Source organism: Astyanax mexicanus, chromosome 1 (assembly GCF_023375975.1).
Source record: "Astyanax mexicanus isolate ESR-SI-001 chromosome 1, AstMex3_surface, whole genome shotgun sequence".
In the NCBI taxonomy this organism is placed as follows: Eukaryota; Metazoa; Chordata; class Actinopteri; order Characiformes; family Acestrorhamphidae; genus Astyanax; species Astyanax mexicanus.
Genome location: NC_064408.1, coordinates 114,767,163 through 114,792,100, shown reverse-complemented (window position 1 = coordinate 114,792,100; position 24,938 = coordinate 114,767,163). Strand labels below are relative to the sequence as shown.

Genomic DNA, 24,938 nt, shown 5'->3' with positions numbered 1-24,938 from the left:
AGCGGCGAGGGAAAAGAGCGACAACTTACGTGTAAAAAGGCCAATAATAATGCAGCATTTCAGGCTGGACAGCGTGTATTCGCTCCTGCCTCCCACAACAGCACGTTTTAATGCTGCGTCTCAGCTGAGGACACGTTAGCGGTGGAGCCGAGAGAAGGTTAATATAACTTATAATAAATCAATTAGATTAACACTGATGTGCTTTAATAGCATAACGACAGCGCTGATTGTTAGGAATACTGTCTAATGTCTTGTTAGTTTATAAAAACAGACAATTCTGGACACAGCGCTGATGAGTTTATAAACTAATACATGTCACCGGCTTGGTGAGACGAACTGGCAACATCTCTGCTGTTCAGAAGCTCAGATGCACAACATAATGCAAATGTTTATGCCCTTTTATTGATTAATTCCGTATAGTTTTGATACTTAGAAGAAATCCTTGTTGAAATAATTTAACTTCATTTAATAAAGTACCAATTATTAAATTATTATTATTCCTTTATTTATTTCTATTTGTGTTTGCAGTTTGGAAATGTATGTTGTGAATTAAAAAATATATCTCATCTAAAAAAAAATCAATTGGTCATTCATTATTAAATGACATGTCTTGTTTTCTTTTGTGTATTTTTGTACTCGATTACTAAAATAATCGATAGCTGCAGCCCTAACTAACTGATCCAGCTACATTGAAGCACAGAACATAACAATACACACATCAGACAACTCTTAATGATTTATGAGCTATAGTTAAGATTATAAAACACGGTTTAGCTAGAAAAGAGGGGCATGCTGGGATAGCAAGACACCATAACTCGCTGCCTCTTCTCCCTGAACTCTCTCTCTCTCTCTCTCTATACACGCACACACACACACACACACATGCTGCAACTAGTTTCCCACAGTCACTAGTGATGGTTGTCACAATGTATTAATGTAAAGGTACTGTCACTGACCTAAAACTGCTGATAAAGAAGAATTAATTTCTTGAATATCTCTATGTTCTGTAAAAGTCCCTGAAATACTGTCTAATTGTGAAACTTTCACCATCATGGCAGGAGAAATATCACCACCTGCTAAACAGAAGCTCTACAAATGGCTCCAGCTGGGATGCAGATTTTGGGTTCCATTAGAATAAAATTGTCAATAAGCTGCCATTTACATTTGCCTGCTATTTTCCAGCCTCAAACTGGTATGACCAGCAACATCTTTCTCCATATTTGTCTAGAAAGGACAGAAGATAAGTGAGAAAATGCCAGGGTGAATGTTTGGGGTAAACGTTTGGGGTGAGCCTTCAGTCAGCCAGCAGCTTTCTGTACCACCTCTGAAAGAAAGTGCTGTAAAGAAGTGGCTCTTTTTCAGTGATCTCTTTTAATACTACAGTCAAAGTTAACTCCTATCAGTACATTTCCTGACAACTGTATGGAACAAAAATGTAGTGAAAACATATGTAAATGTAGAGCTGGGTTTGCAAGTAAAAACACCTCTGGATCAAATCCAGAGTTCAATCCATGTTTAAGAAATTAAAGATAATTTGTCTTTCTTTAAAGATCCTCTGAATGTTTAACCACTTCTGGTCCCTTCACTGATCCAGATGGGGCCCATCATTGACATCCATTTGTGGGGCCAACATAGACAGGGTTCATACACTTTTTAACCAATAAATTTCTGCATCAGTGCAGAAATGGACAGTAATATAAACAAAATAACTAAAACTATAATCAAAATTGACTTTTGTAGGTCTTAAAGTAATCTCATAAAAATGTTGACACACAATCTTCTATAGTAAAATGTGTCCGATCTTGAGTGATCCATTGTGTAGAGCTAAATTACTGAACTAAATCTGTTGAGTTGATGTGTTTTTTTTTTAACTCAAACTAGCGTTTTACCGTCGATAAACAGAAACACGCATTTGTAGACTGCAAATTTCCACGAGTTTTCCAAAACTTTCTGGGTATTTTTATTTTTCCAAAATTTATCCAGGCATAGAAATTGCTATTTTCAAATTCCATGACTTTTTCAGGTTTTTCATGACCGTATGAACCCTGATAGAACCCATGGACAAAACTTTCTTTTTCCCAAATTGGTTGTTCATACCTCACCAGACCCCACATAGGTATATTATATGGAAATTATGTAACCATACAGACCAACAGGACCTTCTCAACAGTTCAGGATTTCTCATCTTCAAACAAAGCTTTAGATAACATAAACACACACCTATTCATTAATACTTGGGCACATCCATGTACAGTTTAACTCTGCATAGGCTGTACAGACCCTTGCCTTGGATCTCAAGAGCAACAGTGCATTACATCAATAGGTTAAAAACAATTTAAATTAATGAAAGACTTCCTTAAGATAATATTTCAAGACTCTTGATGTTTTTTGTTTTTTTTTCTTAAGCCCTATCCGGATGGGATTAATTTCTCTTAGGGGCGTTTGTGAAAAATATTTCACACTTCTTCACTGGTTATCTCCGTCACATGACTTTGTGTTGCCACGTGATAATAGGTTTTGCACTCAGAGCCCTGTGGCAGCATCTAAATGCTCTAAAAGACACTGGAGCAGAGAAGAGACACTTATTTATTTTGGTTTGGGATGAATTTGTATTTCTTACGCTATGGAATAGGTTCAGTAGCTCCTCCATTTCCACTCGCTGTTGTGTTTACGTGGATCTCCATGAAAATGCACAAAAAAAGTATAATTACGGTGTGCAGCAGTGAACAAATAGCTATTTTATTTAACGTGAGGTGATGAAACTCAGAAATGTCAGTCCGGACGGGAGTAAAATAACTGGAGGACCACGGAGTTCAGCAAAAAACAGTAGATAATTCAGTAATTCTGTAATTTTCTCAGAGGATGTCTGAGAAAAACACACACATGGTCGTTCCAGATGGAAATAAAATCACCCCCCCCCCCCACCTTAAAAGAGAAAATTACCCCAGGACCCCCTGAGAAACTAATCCCATTCGGATAAGGCTTTATAAAAGTTTTGTAAATCTTGGAGATTTTGTAGGTTATCAGAGATAAGTAAACGTATTGTCTTGATGTGTCCTTGAGTAACGAAGTATCGCATATAGCAAAAATGTACTTCTAAGCCACTGTTTATGAATGAATGCTTCAACTACAACTACTGTCCACCATTCTGTACCTCTAAAGAGCACTCATTAAATCCTGCAGTTACTAAACAAATTTTTGTAGTTACTAAAAATGTAACCTCAACATAACCAAGGATTCAAGTCTACAATAAAACAATTCAATGAAAGATTCAGTTCAAAATGACACTAAGCTTAGTTATTGTAAAGCCAAATAAATTCCAAAATAAACTCTATGGGACTTGTTTTGGACTACACATAATTTTAAAAAGGGATAATATGAGTCGGTTTCCCAGACCGAGATTAAGCCTAGTTCTATACTACACATCTGTTTCAATTAAGAACCTTCTTTTACAGTTCTATATAGTCCAGGACTAGGTTTAATCTGTGTTCAGGACAGCAATCTGTCAGTCCTGATGTTGTCAGTCTGTCTATGGACTCTAGCACATATACTAAAGACTTCAAATCCCAGCATGCACCTGAACCAGACCTCCCGGACATTGCTGGTCATGTGACGCTTTGTCGTTCTAGCTCACCAAGCTTCTAAATTGCACCTGCTCTCACTAGTATAAATACCCCTTGTTTTCAGTTCACCCCTGCCCAGTATTGAATCTAGTCTTCTAGCTTTTTTACCTCTATGTTTATTTTTTTTAACTCTGTAAATCTAAGCCCTTTATTAATAAACTGTGTGTTTGGTATCCACGTGTGTCTATATTGTACATATTCTTTTCAATGGAGAATCTTGTTTAACACTTCTGTGTAATCCAGGACCAGGCCTAATCCCTGTCTGGAAAACTGCCCTTGTAAACTGTAGCTCTTGATATAGTCTGTTATTCCTAATCTGTTAATACTGTAGTGAACCCTACTCACACTAAAACATTATGAGGCTGATTTCACTCAGCAAAGCCCTGCAGTTGGATGCTGTAATACAGTGGAACTACATATATACTGCGCGTTTGTCTGTGCAATGGGTCTCTCAATAAAAAATGCATTAGACACATTAAATCCTTCATGAGGACCCTGCGTTCCTTTATCGACTAAATTGCCCTTTTATTTGACCAATTATCCAGCACAGGGTCTCAGTCTGTAGAGGCAATATATTTTATGTGCTGGGCAAAGTCTGTTTACAAGATGTCAGCCTGCTTGATGCGGGATTTAATTATCTCACAACTAATCTGGGTTTGGGTAAACTGAAACACAGTCAACATTAGAGACCAACTAAAGCATTCTGGCTCATGTTTTCATTCCACCGGAGCAGATTAGAGTACTGAAGCACAGAAACATGGATATGGGTGGTCTTTTCATTTTAGGCAGGGTCTATAAGTAGCTGTAGCTGATGACATCTACACTTAGTGCTGGACGATATGGCCAAAATTTATATCACGATATATTCCTTAATTTCGGTCGATACGATAGAATTTCGATATCGATATAAATACTTTGAAGGCCTCAGAAGAACTGCTAAGAATCCCTGCAATGGAAATCTGTACACTAATGTCTGAAATTTTAAATTGAAGTCTTTAAAGCCTCCTCTCACAAAAAAACTGTATAATACTTTATAAATAAAAATGATCAGAATAAATCAATGCTCACTTTTATTTGCATGTAGCAAAATAAAAACATGACATCCCTGTCAAACATAAACCTATAACCTATATACATATTACCAATATAAATAACTTTACATTACAACAGAGGCAGAGCTTCTTATTCTTTTGTAAACAAATTTAACAGATCAAAACAAAAGTGCTTCAACCAGAATAGGGAATACAAAAAGCCTTCACATATATAAAGGGAACATGATATCCCTGTCAAATAAACAAACCTATATAAACTATAAATAACTTAGATACAACAAGTGTTTTAGCCAGAATAAGGAAGATATTGTGTGTAGTGAATCCGCGTGAGTTGGAGGAACGGATGTATTACTGTTGCTGGTCGGCTCCACTCTCCAGAACAATTTGGAGCAAGCTGAAGTCTGAAGTTTATCAAACCTTTGAACGCCGAACCACTGAATTAAACCTGCCTCCCTCAACTATGCGCTCATTCTTCATCTAAATTGTCCTGCGATGAAAACGAGAGGGTTAGGGTCGGTTTCGTTTCATCGCGGGAGGTTTTAGGTGCGGAGCGGAGAGGAGAGGAGCGGAGCGCAGCCGAGATCTGCTCGGTTAGGGTCGGTTTCGTTTAATCGCGGGCGGGTTTTAGGTGCGGAGCGGAGCACAGCCGAGATCCGCTCGGTTATGCTTGGTTTCGCTTCATCGCGGGAGATTTTAGGTGCTGAGCGGAGAGGAGGCGACCCAGGTCTAGTCTAGCCTAGCCTATCTGGCTACGTGCCTGTATGATTGCGTCATCACGCACTGACGTAGCCCGGCTATGTTCAGGGCTGCAGTGAACTGACGCCGCTAAAAAATGCCTGTCTGTAAATAATACATATCGATATATCACAAAAATGATATCACCGTTATTGAAACATTTCTTATTGCGATAAATACCGATATCGAAATATTGTCCAGGCCTATCTACACTGTTAGTACGGCTGGGCGACATTGTAAATCATTTAAATCTAAATATTCTTCAAATACAGCTCTGGAAAAAAATAAGACCACTTCACCAAATCAGTTTCTCTGATTTAGCTATTTATAGGTTTATGTTTGAGTAATATGAACTTTGTTTTTTTATTCTATAAACTACAGACAACATCTCTCCCAACTTCCAAATAAAAATATTGTAATTTAGAGCATTTATTTGCAGAAAATGAGAAATGGCTGAAATAGCAAAAAAGATGCAGAGCTTTCAGACCTCAAATAATACAAAGAAAACAAGTTCATATTCATAAAGATTAAAGAGTTCAGAAATCAATATTTGGTGGAATAACCCTGGTTTTAATCACAGTTTTTGTAGCATCTTGGCATGTTCTCCTCCACCAGTCTTACACACTGATTTTGGATAACTGTATGCCACTCCTGGTGTAAAAATTCAAGCAGTTCAGTTTGGTTTGATGGCTTGTGATCATCCATCTTCCTCTTGATTATATTCCAGTTGTTTTAATTTGGTAAAATCAAGGACATTAACATTGAGTGGTTTATTTTTTTCCAGAGCTGTATATAAGCGATCCTCAACTACAATTTAGATTTTTTTTTAGTTCTAACATAACTTAAAAAAAGATATAATTCATGTTTTTTTTTTTATTTGTAGATGTGCCAAAATAGCAAACAGCAGCAGTTATAGTTATATGCAAAATATTGCTTTTTACATTTACTTTTGAAGGAAAACCATGCAAGCACAATAAAACTAGCTATTTTTAATAATAGCAAGCAGCTCTTTTTCAGCTTTTTTTTTTTACCTTGAACTTCTATTACTATGTACATCACTATTGTAAGTCTGCCAAATGTTATGTAAAAACAGCGAACACGGAGGAAAGCGCAGCGACTTGGTTCTAATACATCAGCTCACAGACACCTTGTGCTGATCGACATCACCCTTTAGAGTGATGAGGGGAAAGAGCGCCATCTACCCACCCAGAGAGAGCAAGACCTATTGTGCTCTTTCAGGGCTCTGGCAGCTGATGGCAAACTGCATGACTGGGATTCAAACCAGCAATCTCCTAATCATAGTGGCAGCGCTTTAGACAGCCGGATCGCTCGGCGCCCCACAAGGTGCAAAAATAACCTCTGTATATCTAAGAAAAATATAAAATATGAAAATCACTGCTACATAAAAGAGTTCTTTACAGGTTTCTGACAGAAACACAGGCATATCATTACTAACATTACTATTCTAGCCCTGCCCAGCCTGTATCTTTCAGCTGGAAATTGGAAATGTAATTAAATATGTTAAGTAAACTTAGTGTGATAATTGATGCCTAACAATTTTTCATTAAATTAATGAGTAAAGATTAAACATAAATAAAAAAAGTTGTTTTTTATTTATTATTTATCGGCTCTTATAGCAGGCAGTCCAGTCTTATAGTAGTTGGACTGTTGGTCAGATTAAACACTAATAACAACTTTCTAAACTATATGTTTAAATCTAAAATGCTGCTCCACTAATTTTCTTTCATTAAGCTCAGAAGAGTGGTGCAGAATTATGAAAGCAACTCAGTTTGAATCATCTTAAATTCCCATAAGAACAAAGTGAGCCAAAAGTAAAACTGAGCCATCTGAAGATGCTGAAAAAGAATATTGAGGAAAATTCATTAAAGGCTATAAAATTGCACAGTTTGCCCACTTGGCCACATTATGACTAAGCTGAAGAATCTCCACAAGCTGCATAATACAGCAGAAATGTTTTGATGTAAGTTTGTAAGTCCTCCATCCAGAAGAGGCCATCTGTGCTGGTCTACAGACAGATGTTGGGCAGCAGATGTCCAGAGACCTCAGGCCCATGCTCACAGTGACCCTCAACACACAGAAGAGATGAAGTCTACTTAATTTATAATGACAGAATTATAGCTCTATCTATATATGTCCAAAACCATACCCACTGCTAACCATCATGGACTAGCATGCAGGTCCAGACCTCCATTCCTCGCCTCTTCAAATTCAAACGTAATAAAAAATCTTGTGAATTGTTGAATAACAAGCTTTAGGGTGTAGCCCAGTCTTGAAGTACCACTCCACTGTTTGCTGTAGTGTTTTCCCTGCTCTAACACACACACACACACACACACCTCCCCTGAGGAAGGGCCTTTTAATTAGTTCATTAGTTGCATCAGGTGTGTTGGCAGCTGGTAAAGCAATGCTACTTAAGAAGCAGAATTGAGAATTAGTGATGTTGACTTAAAATGTGATTTAGGGGGCTAAATATATAAAAAATAGAAACATGAGCTTCTACAAAGGTAATGTTCAGACTACCAGTTCAAATCAGATTTTAGGCATAGGGGTGTGTCATATCGTATCGTACACAACAATTAATATCAACAACATTTTTGAACATTGTGACCCACATCAGGGTACTACTTCTTCTTATGTTTTTAGCAAAAGAAAAATTCACACTGTTCTTATTTCCATTATATATCTACTAGAGACAGATTATATCTGTCCAGTATCATTTATTTTACTTTAATCCTGGATATATGGAGATATTTGGAGTGCATTATGAGTATTATAACATTCTGGATCATTGACTTCAGTTACAAATCTGATAAAGAAAAGTGTATTTTTAATATCTTAAAAATTATTTCAAGAACACACTACTGCAACTTAATGCAAATTAAATTTATTTATTGTATATCGTCGCTGTCCAATGAAAAACACTTATCTCCAAAACAGCAACTTTACAGGAGAGAGAAAAAACCTTGTAAACCTTGTAAATCAATGGAAGTAAATGTAAAAAGAGTTTATTTCAGGTCATTTTAAAGTGTTTCTATTGGTCCGTTCATCAAGAAATTTTGGCACAGTGTAAGGGACAGTTTGTCTGTTCAAATTTTGTAGTAAACTAAAAACGTCAAAAATGGAGATAAGTGTTTTTTGTAGGACAGAGCCGATATATATTGCGCACCTCATGAAATACCATAATATTATTTTAGGGCTATATCGCACACCCATAATATCAAGACTGTATCCAGATTTTTGATACTTAATAAATACTTTTTTTTGTTTGTTTTTTCGATTTTTGCAAATCAGATGCAAACCACACTTGGAGGTGGAAAGAAATGCGATTACAATTGGATTTGTACAACGAGGCATTGTCTCATGTCTCATGAGTGAGGCTGAATACTGGGCAGTGTGCTATGGCAAGGCTATTAAATTCTGGTCAAGATTAACATTAAATCTTTAAAGCTGATGTCCGTAAGTTTAGGGATTTGAGGGATTTAGGTAATTGCACCAACTGATGAGGAAGAATCATTTTAAACTGGGCGGGTGTGATGCGGTCTCCTTTCAGAGCGGATGAATCTGATTCCAGGTTATGTTCAGTCAGAGAGAGAGAGCGCTCTGAGTTCCCCTTCTGAAGTCTCCATTGCTCCATCAGCCACTCGTGTTCAGTAAAACTGAGCCGTATCCTCTTTTAGAGGCTGTACCGACCTGACACTCCAGTTTTTAGAATGAATATATACAGGGCTTAACAGGGATGGTCGTTCCAGCACACTGGTACCATTAAACACAATATTTTATCTCTTTTACAGTTCCAGTTTACAAACAAAATAATATGGACTGCCAAGGATGCCTTTGCATGAATGTGTCGTCCTATCAAAGATTCTAACAAAGGTTCTCCAAGGCTCACCTGTTCTGATGCCACCTGTTAATGCACTACTATCTATAGAATATTGGGACCTATTCCTATGAAGGTACCCGACTGCCTGGGACATTTCAGTACATGTGAATGGACGCGGATGAGTGATGCTGGGAGGAACACCTGCGCTCCATTTTGACGAATGGCACCCCGCGATCCACTAGAGGCCGGAGTGAAACAGGCACAGGGTGCAGCTGTTCACCTGCGTGTCCTGATAACAATTACACTGGTCAATGTTATCTGCCAGAAAGCACAGCGGGGGACACTGGATGAACAGAAAGAGTGAGAGATGGAGCGAGATGGAGCGCGAGAGGGAGTGTGTGAAAGCGATTTTTTGCCACTCTCCACTCTCTGATCTCCTGCTCCCCTCCGAAAGAGCTCATTCCCCCCCGTTCTGTCTTTTAACAACTCCGCAGTGGAGCCGTTACCGGCTGTTCAAGTAGCGCCATGTTGCTATCTCGTCGTCGCGAGAATGTTTCCACACAAACAGCAGAAGCAGCAGCGTGGCGGTGAAGTGGAGGGAAAATAGGCTCCGTAAATGTGGCTTGGCACCGCAGCAGCAGCCGCACATCGGGGGGCACTGCCATATGTCAGAGCTGTCTAAGCAGGCCCAGCTGTGCAAGGGGGCATGCGGTGAGGCGACGGATCGGCAGGTGCGTAATCCGTTTGGCCCTGGTGAGGCACTAATCGATCACTGCCCGGCCTGTCTGACCGGCGCTGTGCCCGGTAGCCCGGGCACGTGACTCGCCCTGCGCCCGCAGACACGCTACTCAAGGACCAGCTCCCTGGAGCCAACGAGAAGAGCCAGGACTTGTCTGCCTAAATCAGCGTCACATTTGCTGACAGGTTAGGGCTGCTGTTTTTATGCACTCCAGAGGATAGAGCTTCAGCTGGGAAAGGGCTGTTAATTGAGCATTAAAACAGGAGCAGTTTCACAATTTTACATTCCGACTTTCGTTTACAGATCTCTAACAGATGTTAAGAAGCTGGAGAAGGTGGAAATTGCAGTTGCAGATTTCAAAAGGTATCAAAATGGAGAGACTGAGAGATGGGAATCATGATTAGGAGTGTGCGATATGCCCCTAAAATAATATCATATTATTTCAGAGTATTTTGCCAGAACAGTATCCTTGGTGATATTACAAAACACTGAAATATATTGTATTTGTTTCAAGAATATATTAATGCAATAAACTACAGTACAAAATAAAGTTATTTATAGTTGAGTTTAAGACTAAGGCACTGCCAGTATGATCCAATGCTTGCCATCAGCAGCCAGAGTCAGAGAGAGCACAATTAGCCATGCTCCTCAGAGTGAGCTGGCTACCTAATGACGAATTGCGCTAGTGGAAATTCGTAAAGAGGCGGTGGCTGACTTGACATGTATTGGTGAAGGCATGTGCTAGCCTTCTATGTAGCCCTCTAGGGTTAGGGGTCTGTGATATGGGGAGGGGTTTTTTTTTCAATTACATCAAAAAGAAACAAACTAAGACCATGATTTTGTAACAGTAACAAAATAAATAATGTAACAAAAATAATGTAATGTAACAATATATCTATTACAATACTCAAAAGTCAACAGGAAAACAATAAAAACACATAAACAATAAACTAATAAAACAAAATGACATTATTTCAATGTATTTTGCAAGAACAGTATGAACATTAGAACAGAGTGAATAGGAGATAGGAAAAAATGCGATAAAATTGAATTATTTAGATTTTTTTTTTCTATTACAGGTTCAAACATCAGTAGAAAAAAAACTGCAAACTTCTGTCCATTTTGTAGACAGCAGTAACTTACTAAGACTTGATTTGGTACAAAAAATATATAATAATGTAACATAAAAAATTATGTATACTAAACTGCAAAATATTTACATTTAAACTAAAAGCATAAACAGTTACACAAAAATAACCTTAATGTTTTTTTAAACTGTTTAAGAAAATATAACAGCATTAATGTGTACAATATGATATGGCACACTCCTAGTCATGATTTGTTTTTAGCTGGCTCTAAATTCGATTCCAGTTCTTCTCAGTCAAAACCTCCCAGCTACTTATCTGTATTAGACAAATTATTTGGCAACCTGCATGGCAGACAGTAACACTGTTTATTTGCTCTTTACCCAAGGCTCACACTTTGCGAGCTAAATGAATGCAGGATATGACACACGTGGGCTGGCAGGTCGCCCTAACACATGCACGGATACGAACACTCTTCAGACGAAGTGCTAAGTAGAGCAATTCAGAAGCAGAACAATTCTTCAGAGAAGACAAAGAACATCCTACTAGCATAAAGCCCTGCTCAAAAAGCTGCTGCAATTATTTATTTCAGATGCGTCCACATTAGCCAAAGCAAAAACATCTGAATGCACAGAAAACATCAACTGACATGCCAAGTCATAGGACAGGAAGTAGAATGTCCCATGGAAGTTAAAGAGTGCTTACCTGTCCTGTAAAATAAGCATGTAGGGTCTCCTACGTTGATTGTGAATGTAAATGTGATTAGACTCAGACAGCATTGTTTTTCTGTTCACATGTGGACAATTCTGGAGAGATGCCAACAGTCATGATCATTATATCCTACTATACTGTCCACTGTGCGTGATAATGCCTTCTATGAGGTATTCTCTCTCTACACATGACACTGTGGTTTAAGAATTCAGAAATTAAATGTGTCAAATTCATGAATTTATGTCGCCTTGCTGTGAGCACACTGAACAACCTCCCTCACAAGATAACACCTCACAACTTAACACAAGTTTGGTTATTCCCAAGACGTATCCTTTGTAACACTTCATGATCTACATTCATGATTTACATATTGTTTTCTCAGACTTTTGGCATGCCAGTGTATGAATGTAACTTCAATTGTGCACTCTTAAAACATCTATATGTATTTAACCAACCCTAACATAGAGCCTAGTGGTACTCCACAAGATGCAATAAACTAAACAGTTACTTAATAATTCATGAAAGGTTTTGCATTAAGACAAATAACTTAATATCAAGGCCCAATCCCATTTCACCCCTTAGCCCTACCCCTTACCCTTATCGGGTGTCCCAATTCTTGTTAGGTTGGAGGGGTAGGTTAGGGGAAGGGATAGGGCTTGTTAGCCCTTCATACAGAGATTTTTCAGATGCACACTTCAAACCGAGGTCTATGAGAATCACTGGTAAGATGGCGGAACAAGTGACCAAGGAAACCCACCAAATGTAATATTTCCTTGTTAAACGTGACAATTAGCACTATATTACCAGAGTTTAATGAGTAATTTTAATGTTTTATGGAAGAATTCTTCATAACAAGCATAAAAAACACTGCTAGTAGTTTGTCTCAGTAGCTAGCTAGCTAGATAACTTTCCCGTTCCACCTTAAATGGTACAACAGAAGGCAGAAGCTGCAACATTTAAGGCGGAACGGAAAAATAAAATAAAATAAAATAAAGGCTAATCAAAGCTAATTTCAGCTCTCTATCACAGAAAAAATTTGGAATGGACAATAATAAATAATTTCTGTACCACATCCCTCCTTTCTGAAGACATATAATAAAAATATGCCCAAAAGTTAACTAGTTAACCAGCAGCTAGGTTACTGAACTTTAGCGCTCCTGGTGACGTATCGGATGCTTGAAAGGTTGACCCAATTCTTAGTGGAAGGATTTCGACACTTCCTCTTGTAACTCTATTCCAAGAGGAAGGGTTACCCTCAAAAATAAGGGGTAGGGATAAGTGAAGGGGTCAAGGTGTGAAATGGGTTTGGGCCTAAAGCTCTAGTGAGCTTATATGAAGGTATCTACACGATTCTCTACCATTCTGATTGTCCACCACCACCACCATCACCCACCAACTACTCAGTCAGAAGGAAACAGGCTGAGATTAAGATTGATCAAAGACAAATGACAAATATCAAACCTGTCCTGTCTATCACGGTTCCGTGTCATGAAGCCTGTGATAACAAATTGCAGTATTACATTCCACGCCGAGCGGTGACTCAACGAACAAAAAGACAATCAAACCCGGTTGAGTGACAAAGTCTTTTGAGCCCATCAAATAACACTTCAAACTAACAGTTTGATACAGTGGGGTGATTCATCCAAGAAGGCCATTGCATAATCTCTTCTCTCCCCGCCCTCTCCGACAGCCTCCCAAAGGGTCATGGACGTGGAAGCGAAACGCTGGAGTTTCTTCTGAGCCGTGCTTTTATGGACTGTGACAACGGCAGCTACGGGCTAAAGCCCACCACGGCCCTCCCGTCGCCTGTGTCCACACTAATGAATCAATCTGGCGTGACGGCCAGCAGCAGCATATGGGGGAGAGTGCGGAAAAGTGACGAGAGCAGCCACAGAGACCGATTCTGTTTACTAGCCTTTCTTCCTAATTCAATAGCACAGCACAGGGCCAGCACACAAGAACGGCTGCCTCCCACTCACACACTCAGCCAGAGGAACGCTGCTCTGGGCCCGGCTCGCTGCTTGTGTAACAGGGTGTCGCAGCGGCGCAGGGCTGCGTGAGGGCCGTGCAGGAGATGCGCTGGTGCGTGCAGCGGCGTGTGCAGTCAGATGCAGGCCGCTGTCACTGCACATCAATTAGAGTCAAGCCGAGTGGCAGGATGACACCTACTGCACTCTCACTCCCTCTCATGGCATCGACAGGATATGACAATGCACCCTGTGTTTCTGTGGGTTTGGGTTCTGTACCTGACCAGTTCTGGTCCCGAAGGATCTTTAACAGATTTCCAAAGACGTTCCTGAATTCAGTTTAGCATAACAACTTCCACTATTGCACTATGCTTACAGTTCTAACTGAAATCAAGTGTACAAGTGTTAAACCATATTATGTAACAATGCCTTTAAGACATCTGAACTGGCAACGTCAACTCCGCACATCACATTAAAGCAAACTGTCACTGTCATCTCTGCACATCAGGTCAAAACAAGATAATCAGATAATATCTGGAAACGTCAAATACATAGTGAAGATGTGTCTTTACAAAAATGCATGTTATGACTGCAACAAAAAATATTTTCTAGGTAGCTTGACTACTTTCATGGGTAATTATAGCCAGATGCGGTCAGTTACAATCATTACCACTCACTGCACTGTGCTGTCTACTGTGGGTAGTAATGCCTTCTATGGCAAATCCCCAGTAGACACGTGGCATTGTGCTTCACTGCGCCTTACTTAAACAACCAATATTTATCCTCTGAGCAAGCAACATAGCCCAGTGTTCAATATTACTCACAAGATAACACCTCACAACTTATACAGGTGCGAGCGTTTTTACTTCACATTCTGTTCTCTCATCATCTCATGACTTTTAGTATGACAGTGTATGTCCATGTATCAGATTTCTGTAAAGGCTAGGCAATATTTGGTGTGAACATTAGGGGTGGGCGATATCACAATATTTCAGGGTATTTTTGTGATAACGAAATACTTGGCGATAAAGGAAAACTAAAATAATACATTCATTTCAGGAATATAGTATAATAGTATAACAGAATAATCATAATGTGGCAAAATTAATAATATAGCATAAAATAATATAATGCAGCAAAAAATATTGCAGAATATTTAGTGCATGCATATAAACTGCAAATTAAAACAATTATACAATAAATAAACCTAAAGCTTCACAGTAAATAATAGACTACTTTTAAGACAGAACAGCCCTATTATTACAATATGGATTTTTAATATCATGATATTTCTGTGTCACGATATATTGTATACGATATAATATTGCCCACCCCTAGTGAACATACAGTAAAAATGTTTTAAATATTCTCACAAACGGAAATATTCTCACAGTGGCTTAGTGGTTAGCACGTTTGCCTCCCAGCATTGGGGTCTATCTGGGTGGAGTTTCCATGTTCTCCTTGTTTCTGCGTGGGTTCTTCTGAGGACTCCGGGTTCCACCCACAGCCCAAAAACATGGAGATCAGGTAAATTGGATACTCTAAATTGCCCAGAAATTGAATGTAATGCTCTAAATTGATTTGTATAGAATTTTGTGTGTGAAATGTATGTATGACTGTGCTCAGATATGGATTAGCAATCTGTCCTGGTTAAAAATGCTGTAGTGGCCGACAGTCGTTTCTGGTTGAGAATACGCTGTGAGCTATTGGCTGCAGCTTCTCACTGATGTGTAGATGAGTGCTGAGTGTTAATGGTTGTGTGTAAATTGTAAAGCAACCTTGAGTTTCTAGAAAGGCACTTTATAAGTGTAACTTCATTTATTAATTTATTTATTCACAAACCATTCTTTAGAGAGCCACTAAACTCTAAACCATATTTTTTTCCATTAATAGCTGAAATGTGTTTCTTTAAAGTAATAAAGCATTTTTATAAGTCATTTTTATAAACATTTCCTAAACTTTAAAAAATGCCTTTATTGTTGTAATTTCCGCCTCTGCTGCAGCTCAGCCAATCGGCTTTCCCTCCTGTCCCACCTCTAAACCCATACATCACCCACTGCTTCTCCCAAACTACCCCTCCCATTTGTTTTGCCTTTTTCAAACTTGCGCGTATAATTTAAGTGTTCAATAAAGATACATTTTCTGCTTTCTCTGCAGCTGCATTCAGTCCTGTGCTAACAGGACAGTGAGGATGGAAGGCCTGAACACTGAGAAAACACTCAGTGGAAACATGCTCTCCTGCAGTCTCTTAATGCAGGGGAGAAAGCGGTCATTCACAACTAAAATCAGAGCTAGGATCCCTGTTTCTCTCTTTCTCAAACACACACACACACACACACACGGGATGGACTGTCCCCTCTAGGAGATGAGTGGCAACCATGAATATTTCATCATGCCCATCTTTACGGGGGTGACAGTCATTAGCCTGTCACGGCTGATTCAAATCTATTCAAAGTGTGGCCTTATCAGAAAACGCAGCAAAACGGACACAATTAGACAAAAGACCTGTGATTGATGGAACTCTCAGCGCACCCTGTGTCAATAGTTCTTATCTGCCCTGCAGGTCATGTAATAAATATGGTCTAGCAGTAGCCAGACAGAAGAAGCAGAGAGATGCATCTCCCCTCCAGAGTCATATTTAACTTCTATTAAAATTCACATTGGAAACCATTTATACGGCATTAATAAATAACTAGGCAGAGTTATAGAAACATGGTAGCATTTTCTCACGGAAAATGTGAGGCAGGGTTTAAAATACACTCGATAGACTAGCAGGAAAGTTAGGGGAAAAGATTGATTTTGAAAAATTCATACATAATTAAAAAAGATGTGGAGATTCGCCAGTACAGCAGCATTTAATAGACAGGCTGATTTTAGAAGAACCTCACTGCAATATTTCAGGATTACTTGACATAATAGCTTCCAGTATATATACATACATACATACATACATGTTAATGAGTTTACTCTTTAAAATAATTGTGTTGAACTACGGTTTAAAATCAATGTCACATTTCATTTGTTCATTTTCATAGACCACAAAAATCAATGCTTAATTTTCCTACAAGTACATCCGTTCAACATAGATCATTCATTTGTATGTCTACAGTACGCCAGGGCAGCCAAAACATTAGGTACACACAAAAACTCACCAGTCATACGGCCTATTTTGGTGAATTAATTTCACATTGAAGGGCAGCCTTTAAAAAGGCTATTTAATATGATGTGACACAATATCTGTCTGATTTGTAGTTGAAATTCCATGATAGTTTGCTAACTATTGAACTAATCCAATCCGTTTTACGACTACGCGTAGCCCCTTCAGCACAGCGCTCAGAAGGAGTTAGACAGCCATGGCCCCGCCCTCGGAGTGAAAATCATGACTCTGATTGGTTGGATTGTCCTATGACTTTGCTAATAGACTCATTACTACACCCTTCTCGAAATCAGCAGGGTCACGCAGACACTTGGGGGCAGAAGCCATTTTCAAAAGCTTTGCTTGGTTAGAACTGCTGTCAGTCAGATAAGAGTCCCATAGCAACTGAAAAACACAGACTAATATTTTTAATTAGTTGCTGTTTTTTATTTTATTTAATTTTTAAAATATATGCTTATAGTTTACAATATCTATGATATATATTTCCTTATTAAATAATATGTAGTGATTTACAGGTATACGAACATTACTTGCTTTTAGCTACAATAGACAATACTGTAGGTATAAGAAAACTGTAAGCATAGAGGTTATATAACCCCAATTTTGCACTGGACCCTATTTTCAAATGTTTCTTTTCTGTTCGTGCAAAAATGTTAATTTATGTTTGTTTAACATATTAGTCAGAAAATACAGAAATCACCATCTGTGAACTTGATAATGGTATTGTGTTATTTGTTAAGCCATTTTATCATTGTAAATGTGCTCTTAAATTTGTCTCAGTGATAAATAAAGGTCTTAAAAAGTTTAACATGTATTTTCCCAATACCTGCAGAAACCCTGTTCAAACTAAGCCTTAATCATATTGCTATTATATTGCTATATACTGCAATTGTGATAAGCTCTGAAATACATTACACCACATCTGCTGATATGAGTCAAGACAGGCCTGAAAAATTTTGCATAAGTTTTCTGTATCAAATGAACGTTTCGATTCATCAGAACACCCACGTAAATTCATCTGAGACATTTAAGGTTAGTCAGAATGCAAATAATAAAGAGAAGAATATGGAATGTATAAAATCTGTCAGAGATTTAGAACTGGGATGCCTACACATTACAGCTATAGGAGCTGTTATAAAATGTTATTTTAAAGCCATAGACATTAGTGTGAAAGCAGTCCCCCTTTTTAGTTCTATTAGCAGGTATGGAGCTCTGAAGTTACTGATCCGCAAAGTGTGGGATACGTTTTTTTTGTGGTATGGAGGGAAAAAAAATGACAAAAGTATAAATAAATATACAAATAAATAAATAAATACACATAAATAATTATACAGATAAATAAATAAATTAATAAAAACATTAATTTATTTATATAATTATTGATTGATTTTTACATGTATTTATTTACATATTTCAGCATTTATTTATTTATTTAATTCATTTATTTATTTCAACATTTCTACATTTATTTATGTTTTTCTACATTAGTATGTTAATAAGGTAGGCAGTCCTATTCTCGCTCTATATAAATGTAGTAAAATAAAAATGTAAAAATAAAAATAAATAAATGCAGGAATGCAGAAACAACCCCAAATAAAGGTTCATGCATGGAAATATAGAAATAGATTCCTGACTGTACTGTTCCATGACAAAATGTATTTATTAATGAATTAATTTATCTATACAATTATGTATGCATGTATTTATTTATTCATTTATACAATCATTTATTTATTCATACTTCTACTCTTTATTTATTTTTCGTACTCCATATTGTGGCACCTTTCAATAACATATATAACAGCTAATAATGAAATATATAAGAGGGAAGAAATTATCCCTGCTGATGTGCTGCTGCGGTGCCATGGTATTACAGTACCACACTGGAGTTCAGCGAGTTCACCAATAATTTCTCTAATGTCTGTAAAGGCTGATTACATGACTAAAGGATGGATTTTATACAACCATGGCAACCGGTCTGAATGAAACACATGAATCCAATTAGGGGTTAACTAGTGTACCAGTACTTTTGTCTATATGGGCCATGTCACCGAATGGGTGCCATTTGCTTGCTGTAGCTCTTCCAAATTAAACTTATCTTTTTCAACTCTGATTTTCATAACACATACATTTAACTATTCAAAACATGCACTGGTCAATCTGCTACTAGCACTCATTCCTGTTACTGGAACTCACTCCTGTTACTGGAACTGACTCCTGTTACTTTTTATGTTTTAAGTAACAGGACTGAAAGTAAGAGGAATGAGTTTTTAGCACAGAATTAGCAAAAACATTGTTAATTTTAAAAATAAACAAATAAGATCTAAGAATTAATTTAGGTAACAGGAGGGGTGTTGGGATTGGTCTCCTCAGTCATAGTTACAATAAGATCAAATATACAGAAAAATAAATAAGGGATTTAATTTTGGTTTTCCCATGATCTTTAGAAGAACCAGTTGATGTCACTTCCTTTTGTAGATGTGACTGAATGTAGAATGATCCGGATGTTTCAGATGGGGTAATGTTTTACGGTAACTGGTAGAACTGAGAAAAACCCAGGGACACAACTAAAATGTGTATTTTACCTTAAATATTGTGGATTTATTACAAAAAGTATTTTAAAGCATTTGGAGTCACACAACAATGAAAAAACAAATACATCTCTGAAGGATTTTAATAATTATATTTCATGGTAAAGTTTATAGTTAGAGAAAGGGGACAGGTAACAAATGCTATTATTTCAGTGCTCTAAGTAGTTATTATTAACGTTTTTATTTTACATATCTTACTTCTGCAATAAAGTGAATGTATAAGACACTATGCGTAATAATAAAATGTATTTTAAAGTTATTTTGTGTGCACATTTAATTTACATGTAATTAACGTTTGTGCGTGAGGGGCAGCATAGTGGAGAAACAGCACAGTGCTTGAAAACTGCTGGTAAGTGGGCCAATGCACGAGATTGGAAGTTATTAGTGGATGTAGGTAGTAAACTGCAGATCCCAGAGTGCATACTGGTTACAACCTTGAGGCCGGATGTAGTGTTGTACTCTGAAAGTAAGCGGATAGTGTATTTTATAGAGCTGACTGTTCCGTTTGAAGACGAGGTAGATGGAGCTTATGAAAGGAAAAGGCTGAAGTATACAGACTTGGTGGCTGAGGTGAGAGAGCGTGGGTGGCAAGCGTATATTAGACCGGTAGAGGTAGGTACTAGAGGCTTTGTTGCGAAGTCTGCCACAAGACTGCTGTCTGAATTCGGAATTAGAGGTCGTGTGCTAAGGACTGTAGTGAAGGAGTTGTCAGATGTAGCTGAAAGATCTAGTCAGTGGTTGTGGTTCAGAAGGGCTGAGGCTGTGTGGGGAAGGGAGTGAGTTTGTGCTTCTACAGCAAGCTTGGAGGGGGGTGGGTCTGGGACGCCAGACTTCACTGTTGAGCCTTCTGGAGGTGTCGTGGGCCTAATTCAGCGAAACACTGACGAAGGAAGGTGCCTGTCTGATGACCCCTGAGAAGAGCTTGCACTGAAGTTTGTGTTAGAGTTTGGATGAAGGGGATTGGTGTGGTCCTGCTCTTGTAATAATTTGTCTCATGAGTTTTTGTAGACGTCTGAGTACTTGGCAGTTGAGGCACGGACCTTGAACATAGTTCGCTATGCTTCTGGATTCTTGTCGAGCCAGTATCGGATGGTAGTGGTTGCTGTGTTCTGCTCACGCAACTTATAATGTGATTTATTGTGTGTGATTGTGCTTAGGTAAGTGTGTTGTTGCCATAGTTAAAGGAAGTGAGCTTAGATTAAGGAGGGATTCTGTTTGTTCATAGGTTATTTTTTGGTAGGTCTGTTACTTGGCAGTTGAGGCAATGGACCATGAACATAGTGTTAGGCTGTGCTTCTGGATTCTTGTCGAGCCAGTATCAGATTGTGGTGGTTTTGCTATTGTTGTTAGTTGAGTGAGTAGTAGATCCTGGCTGAGCCCTATGCATAACCCCAGCTGTTAGGTGCAGGATTTGTCAATTTCCTGTATTATATTACTTGAGTGTAGTAAAGACAGTGATAAAGTACCTCCTCCTGGTCCAACATGTAGATCTGATTTCCAGAAATCATGCGTGGGTTCCAGCCTGGTTGCTCGTACGACGGAGCAGCGTATGAGGCCTGGGAGCGATAGGAGGGGGGAACAGCATACCTCGCATCTGAGATCAAAGAGAAAAAGAGAGAGAAAAAGACACACTAAGAAACACTTAAAGACAACGAGTAGTAACCAAAGGTGTCATATGTATACACATTCATTACTCAGGTAGAAATGTAAATAATAGGGTTTAAGTATCAACTAAAGCTTTTTACTTAAGTAAAAGTGTAAAAGTACTGGTTTCCTGGAGTCCTATAGTGCACTACCCCCCTCCCCAAAACACATTTATCTAAAAGCCTAAATAACTATAATGTTTTATTAAAATGTTAATGTTGATACATTTGTGATGCACTAAGCTGTTCCCTGTTTCAGCTGCATATATGCTCATTGTGATAGATCACAGTATAAACCAATAGGGTGAAGAAATGGTATATGTTTATACTTCTCTACATCCAATCACAATCAGATTCACTCTATCTGGATGGAGAGATTTATCTGGATAGGGGTTTTATTAAAGGATGAGAAGCTGGAATAAAAAGACGAGCTGAAATGAAAAGGAGTAACTAAGTTATTTTTAAAGGTAAAATGTCCTGCAAAAAGTCAATATCAATAGTTTTTTTTTGTATCTTTAGATCCCACTGTTCCGTTTAGATAAGAAGTAAACTATTGTGTTAAGTTTTGTGTTAACTTTGCTTTTACAAATCACTATCCTTCACCTTGTTTACAGTATCACAATACTAGTGCATCTCGAAAAGTAAGAATATCATAAAAAAACTTACTTTATTTAAATAATTCAGTTTTAAATGTGAAACTCATGCAGTGTTTTCCCAGAAAATCTTACAGCACTTCATGCTTCCATCTGCTGACAGCTTTTATGGAGATGAGGATTTCATTTTCCAGCAGGACTTGGCACACTGCCCACACTGCCAAAAGTACCAATTAGTCTTATATAATATTATAATTTTCTGAGACACTGATTTTTGTGTTTTCATTGGGTTTAAGCCATAATCATCAACAATAAAAGAAATAAACACTTAAAATAGATCACTCTGTGTTTAACACATCTATATAATATATGAGTTCCCCATTTTAATTAAATTAACTTTTAAATTATATTCTATTTGTTTTGAGATGCACTAGTATATATTGCAACATCTGTACTGTGATGCATATCATTTGGCAATAGTCTTTCTATTACACAGTCCTATCAAAAAACTAAACAAACAGAAGTTGCAACAAGTTTCAGTCCTGTGGAATAGTTCTTTCTCAGATAAAGACAATCTGATGATTACATGGAATGAGCAGGTATCCCAATACTTTTGTCCATATAGTGATATATGGTAAACAGTAAACAATCTCCAAGTATATTTTACGCAGTTTATTCTCAATATATATTATTAAACAGCTTTACACTGCAGACACTTAGATCTTTTGTTAGCTGCTAATAAAGAGGGTCACTGCTGCAGGTTATGGAAAAACTCTGTATATCTCCAGTACAACAGTTTCATAAGTAGAGCATCTAAAGAGATATAAAATGTTATAAATGGTTTAGGCTTGGTGTGGTCCATAACCGATCCAATAAAACCTGTGCCTAATTTGGCTCAGGTCCTGATCCACTCAAACAAACATGGCCATCACAACTAACTTCTTCCACTGTTTTTCTCTATAACAATATTGCACTGTAATATAAAGCTGTATTACTGTATTACTAACAGCTCTTCTTCTTCTTAAAATATTAAAACACTCCAAAATAACGATGAGCCATTTCTAAAACAGAAAACACTCTGATAACCCAGCTTATAACTATATTCATTCGTTTGAAATCTGACAAGACATTATACATGCCCCGGAGTTTCATATGGCCTTAACCGTGCCTCTAAATCTGTCACGTCTCTGGCTCACGCCATCTCCGACCAAGCAGAGAGAGCCATAAAGAGATTACTGCAGACTCTGACACTTTTACACCTTCTCTGAGCTCGTTTACGGCCTGCGAAAAGGATGTGTTCTCCACCTCTACTCCAGCTTGTGAAGCTACCGAGCTCTGACCCAGGCTTTCTCCCCAGCCAATGGTACCTTTCCTTCACTTCCTTGATATACAGTCACAAATCACTTCACTAACAAGCCTACAAGTCTAACAAGTCTGTTCTTAACTTTTAAAAAAAAATTGACCACTGTTCAAACTGGGGGCTGCACTGGAAAGAAAAAGTTTTGGCCAAATACCAAAGACTAAACACACATTTTTACAGGTTTTATTCATGTTCCCATTTTTTTTACAACTGTATAACGCACATAGCCAAAATGTATTATTGTCATATATTTTAAAGAAAAAGTAATTACATTAAATTTGCTAATGGTTATTTAACCAACAACTGTAGTATATTAAATAGCTAGAACTAGATCCTAGTCCAAGGATTGTCAGATAGACAATCGTCAATCAGTAAGTTTGTTAAGTTTCGCAGTTTAGCATAGCAAATAAGCTGATTGACTAGCAAAACCTTTTAAAAAAATGCTGCTACATCAAAAACAACCAGGTAGGGCTTTTTCCGACTATATATATCACGATATTAAACAATGCAGGGCCCATGACGTCACCAGCCCCACCCACACGCTCTGTCGCGTCCGGACCAGCGCCGAGCACTCAAACTCCGAGAAAAACAGCAAAACAACAGTAATCGTCTTTATTCAGGCATTTAAATGACTTTTTAAAAGGTAAATAACAGTGTTTTTCTGGGATTAAAAGCGTGAATTCAGCTGTAACTGGAAATCTATGCACTGCAAAACTGTGCTGGACTGAAGTGCACAGCTTTCAACATGTGTGTTTACAAGCACATGCCCAACCATGTGGATAGAGGCCATGCGGTGGTTACCTCGTGTTTACTCCTGCTACCCACCCCATTCATGCTTCTCAGGCAGCAGCAGCCTGTCACTCACACAGACACAGAGACAGCGCTGTGTATCTACTTCTTGTGTCAAGAATCTAAACATTGCAACATGACGTGTTTGATTTAATTGCTTTAAGTGACATCACATGCCTGTGATGTGACTATTGCACATTCACACATGACGATGACGATGCTTAAATGATATATCGTGCAGCCTAAAAACCAGTTGAAACAAAGTTCTAGACTCTTCTATTCAGTAGGTTTGACCCACCCTCTTCTTCCGGACCAAGTGTCTCAGTCTAAAGTTTAGAGGAGAAAAAAAGGGCTGTTCTCTCATTGAAACATTTAGGAATGAGTGAAACAATACGTCATACTGCAACCAGCCAGCAGAGGCGCTAGACCTGTGATGCTATACCAGCCAGGCTCTTGCCAATGCACTGCCCTAGTTAAATCCTCACAGTTTCTGTGACTTTAGTTACTATACATTTCAGACAGCCAGAGCACTGACCCACTTATACTTTACAGAGTTATGGGGACATGTCAATCACAGAGGAATGTAATGTAAAACAGATGGCCTAAAGTCTGCAGAACCTGCACTTTTCTTCATGTTTTTTTTTTTAACCTCGTCACCAAATAATACATTCAGCAACGATTATAATAAGATTAATATTAAAAATGAGTTCAAAATTATGCATTTCAATGACATGCAAAATAGTTGTCATACCTTAGCCTGTGTCTGTCTTGTGTTTTTTCCTCTTTTGGTACCATGTGCTCATGTCCACTGTTTTCCTGTCTTGTGTTCCCAGCCATGTGCTCTTTAACCCCACCCCCTTATTACTGCCCCACATGTCCCTTGTCTGTGCCTGTGTATATATAATATGCAATACTATATAATGTAATATATAAAGTATAATACCCCGTGTCTTCCTTTGTTCTCTTTTGTGCTTTTTTTGTGACATGTTGGAGGCAGGATTTGAATGCAGGCCTAGTTTATTTTCCATATCGTAAATAATAAACAAAGAACG

At 38.0% G+C, this 24,938-nt stretch overlaps 1 protein-coding gene across 9 annotated transcripts in view; it reads right to left on the bottom strand.

The window, feature by feature from the left end:
- The window catches only part of syngap1b (synaptic Ras GTPase activating protein 1b), a 234,155-nt gene that overhangs the window by 154,803 nt on the left and 54,414 nt on the right, over positions 1-24,938 (bottom strand). For all 9 annotated transcript variants that reach the window (XM_049464812.1, XM_049464794.1, XM_049464813.1 and 6 more), the window contains one exon: positions 20,968-21,095. In XM_049464812.1, the coding sequence (XP_049320769.1) occupies positions 20,968-21,095 (128 nt within the window). The remainder of the gene's footprint in view (positions 1-20,967; positions 21,096-24,938) is intronic.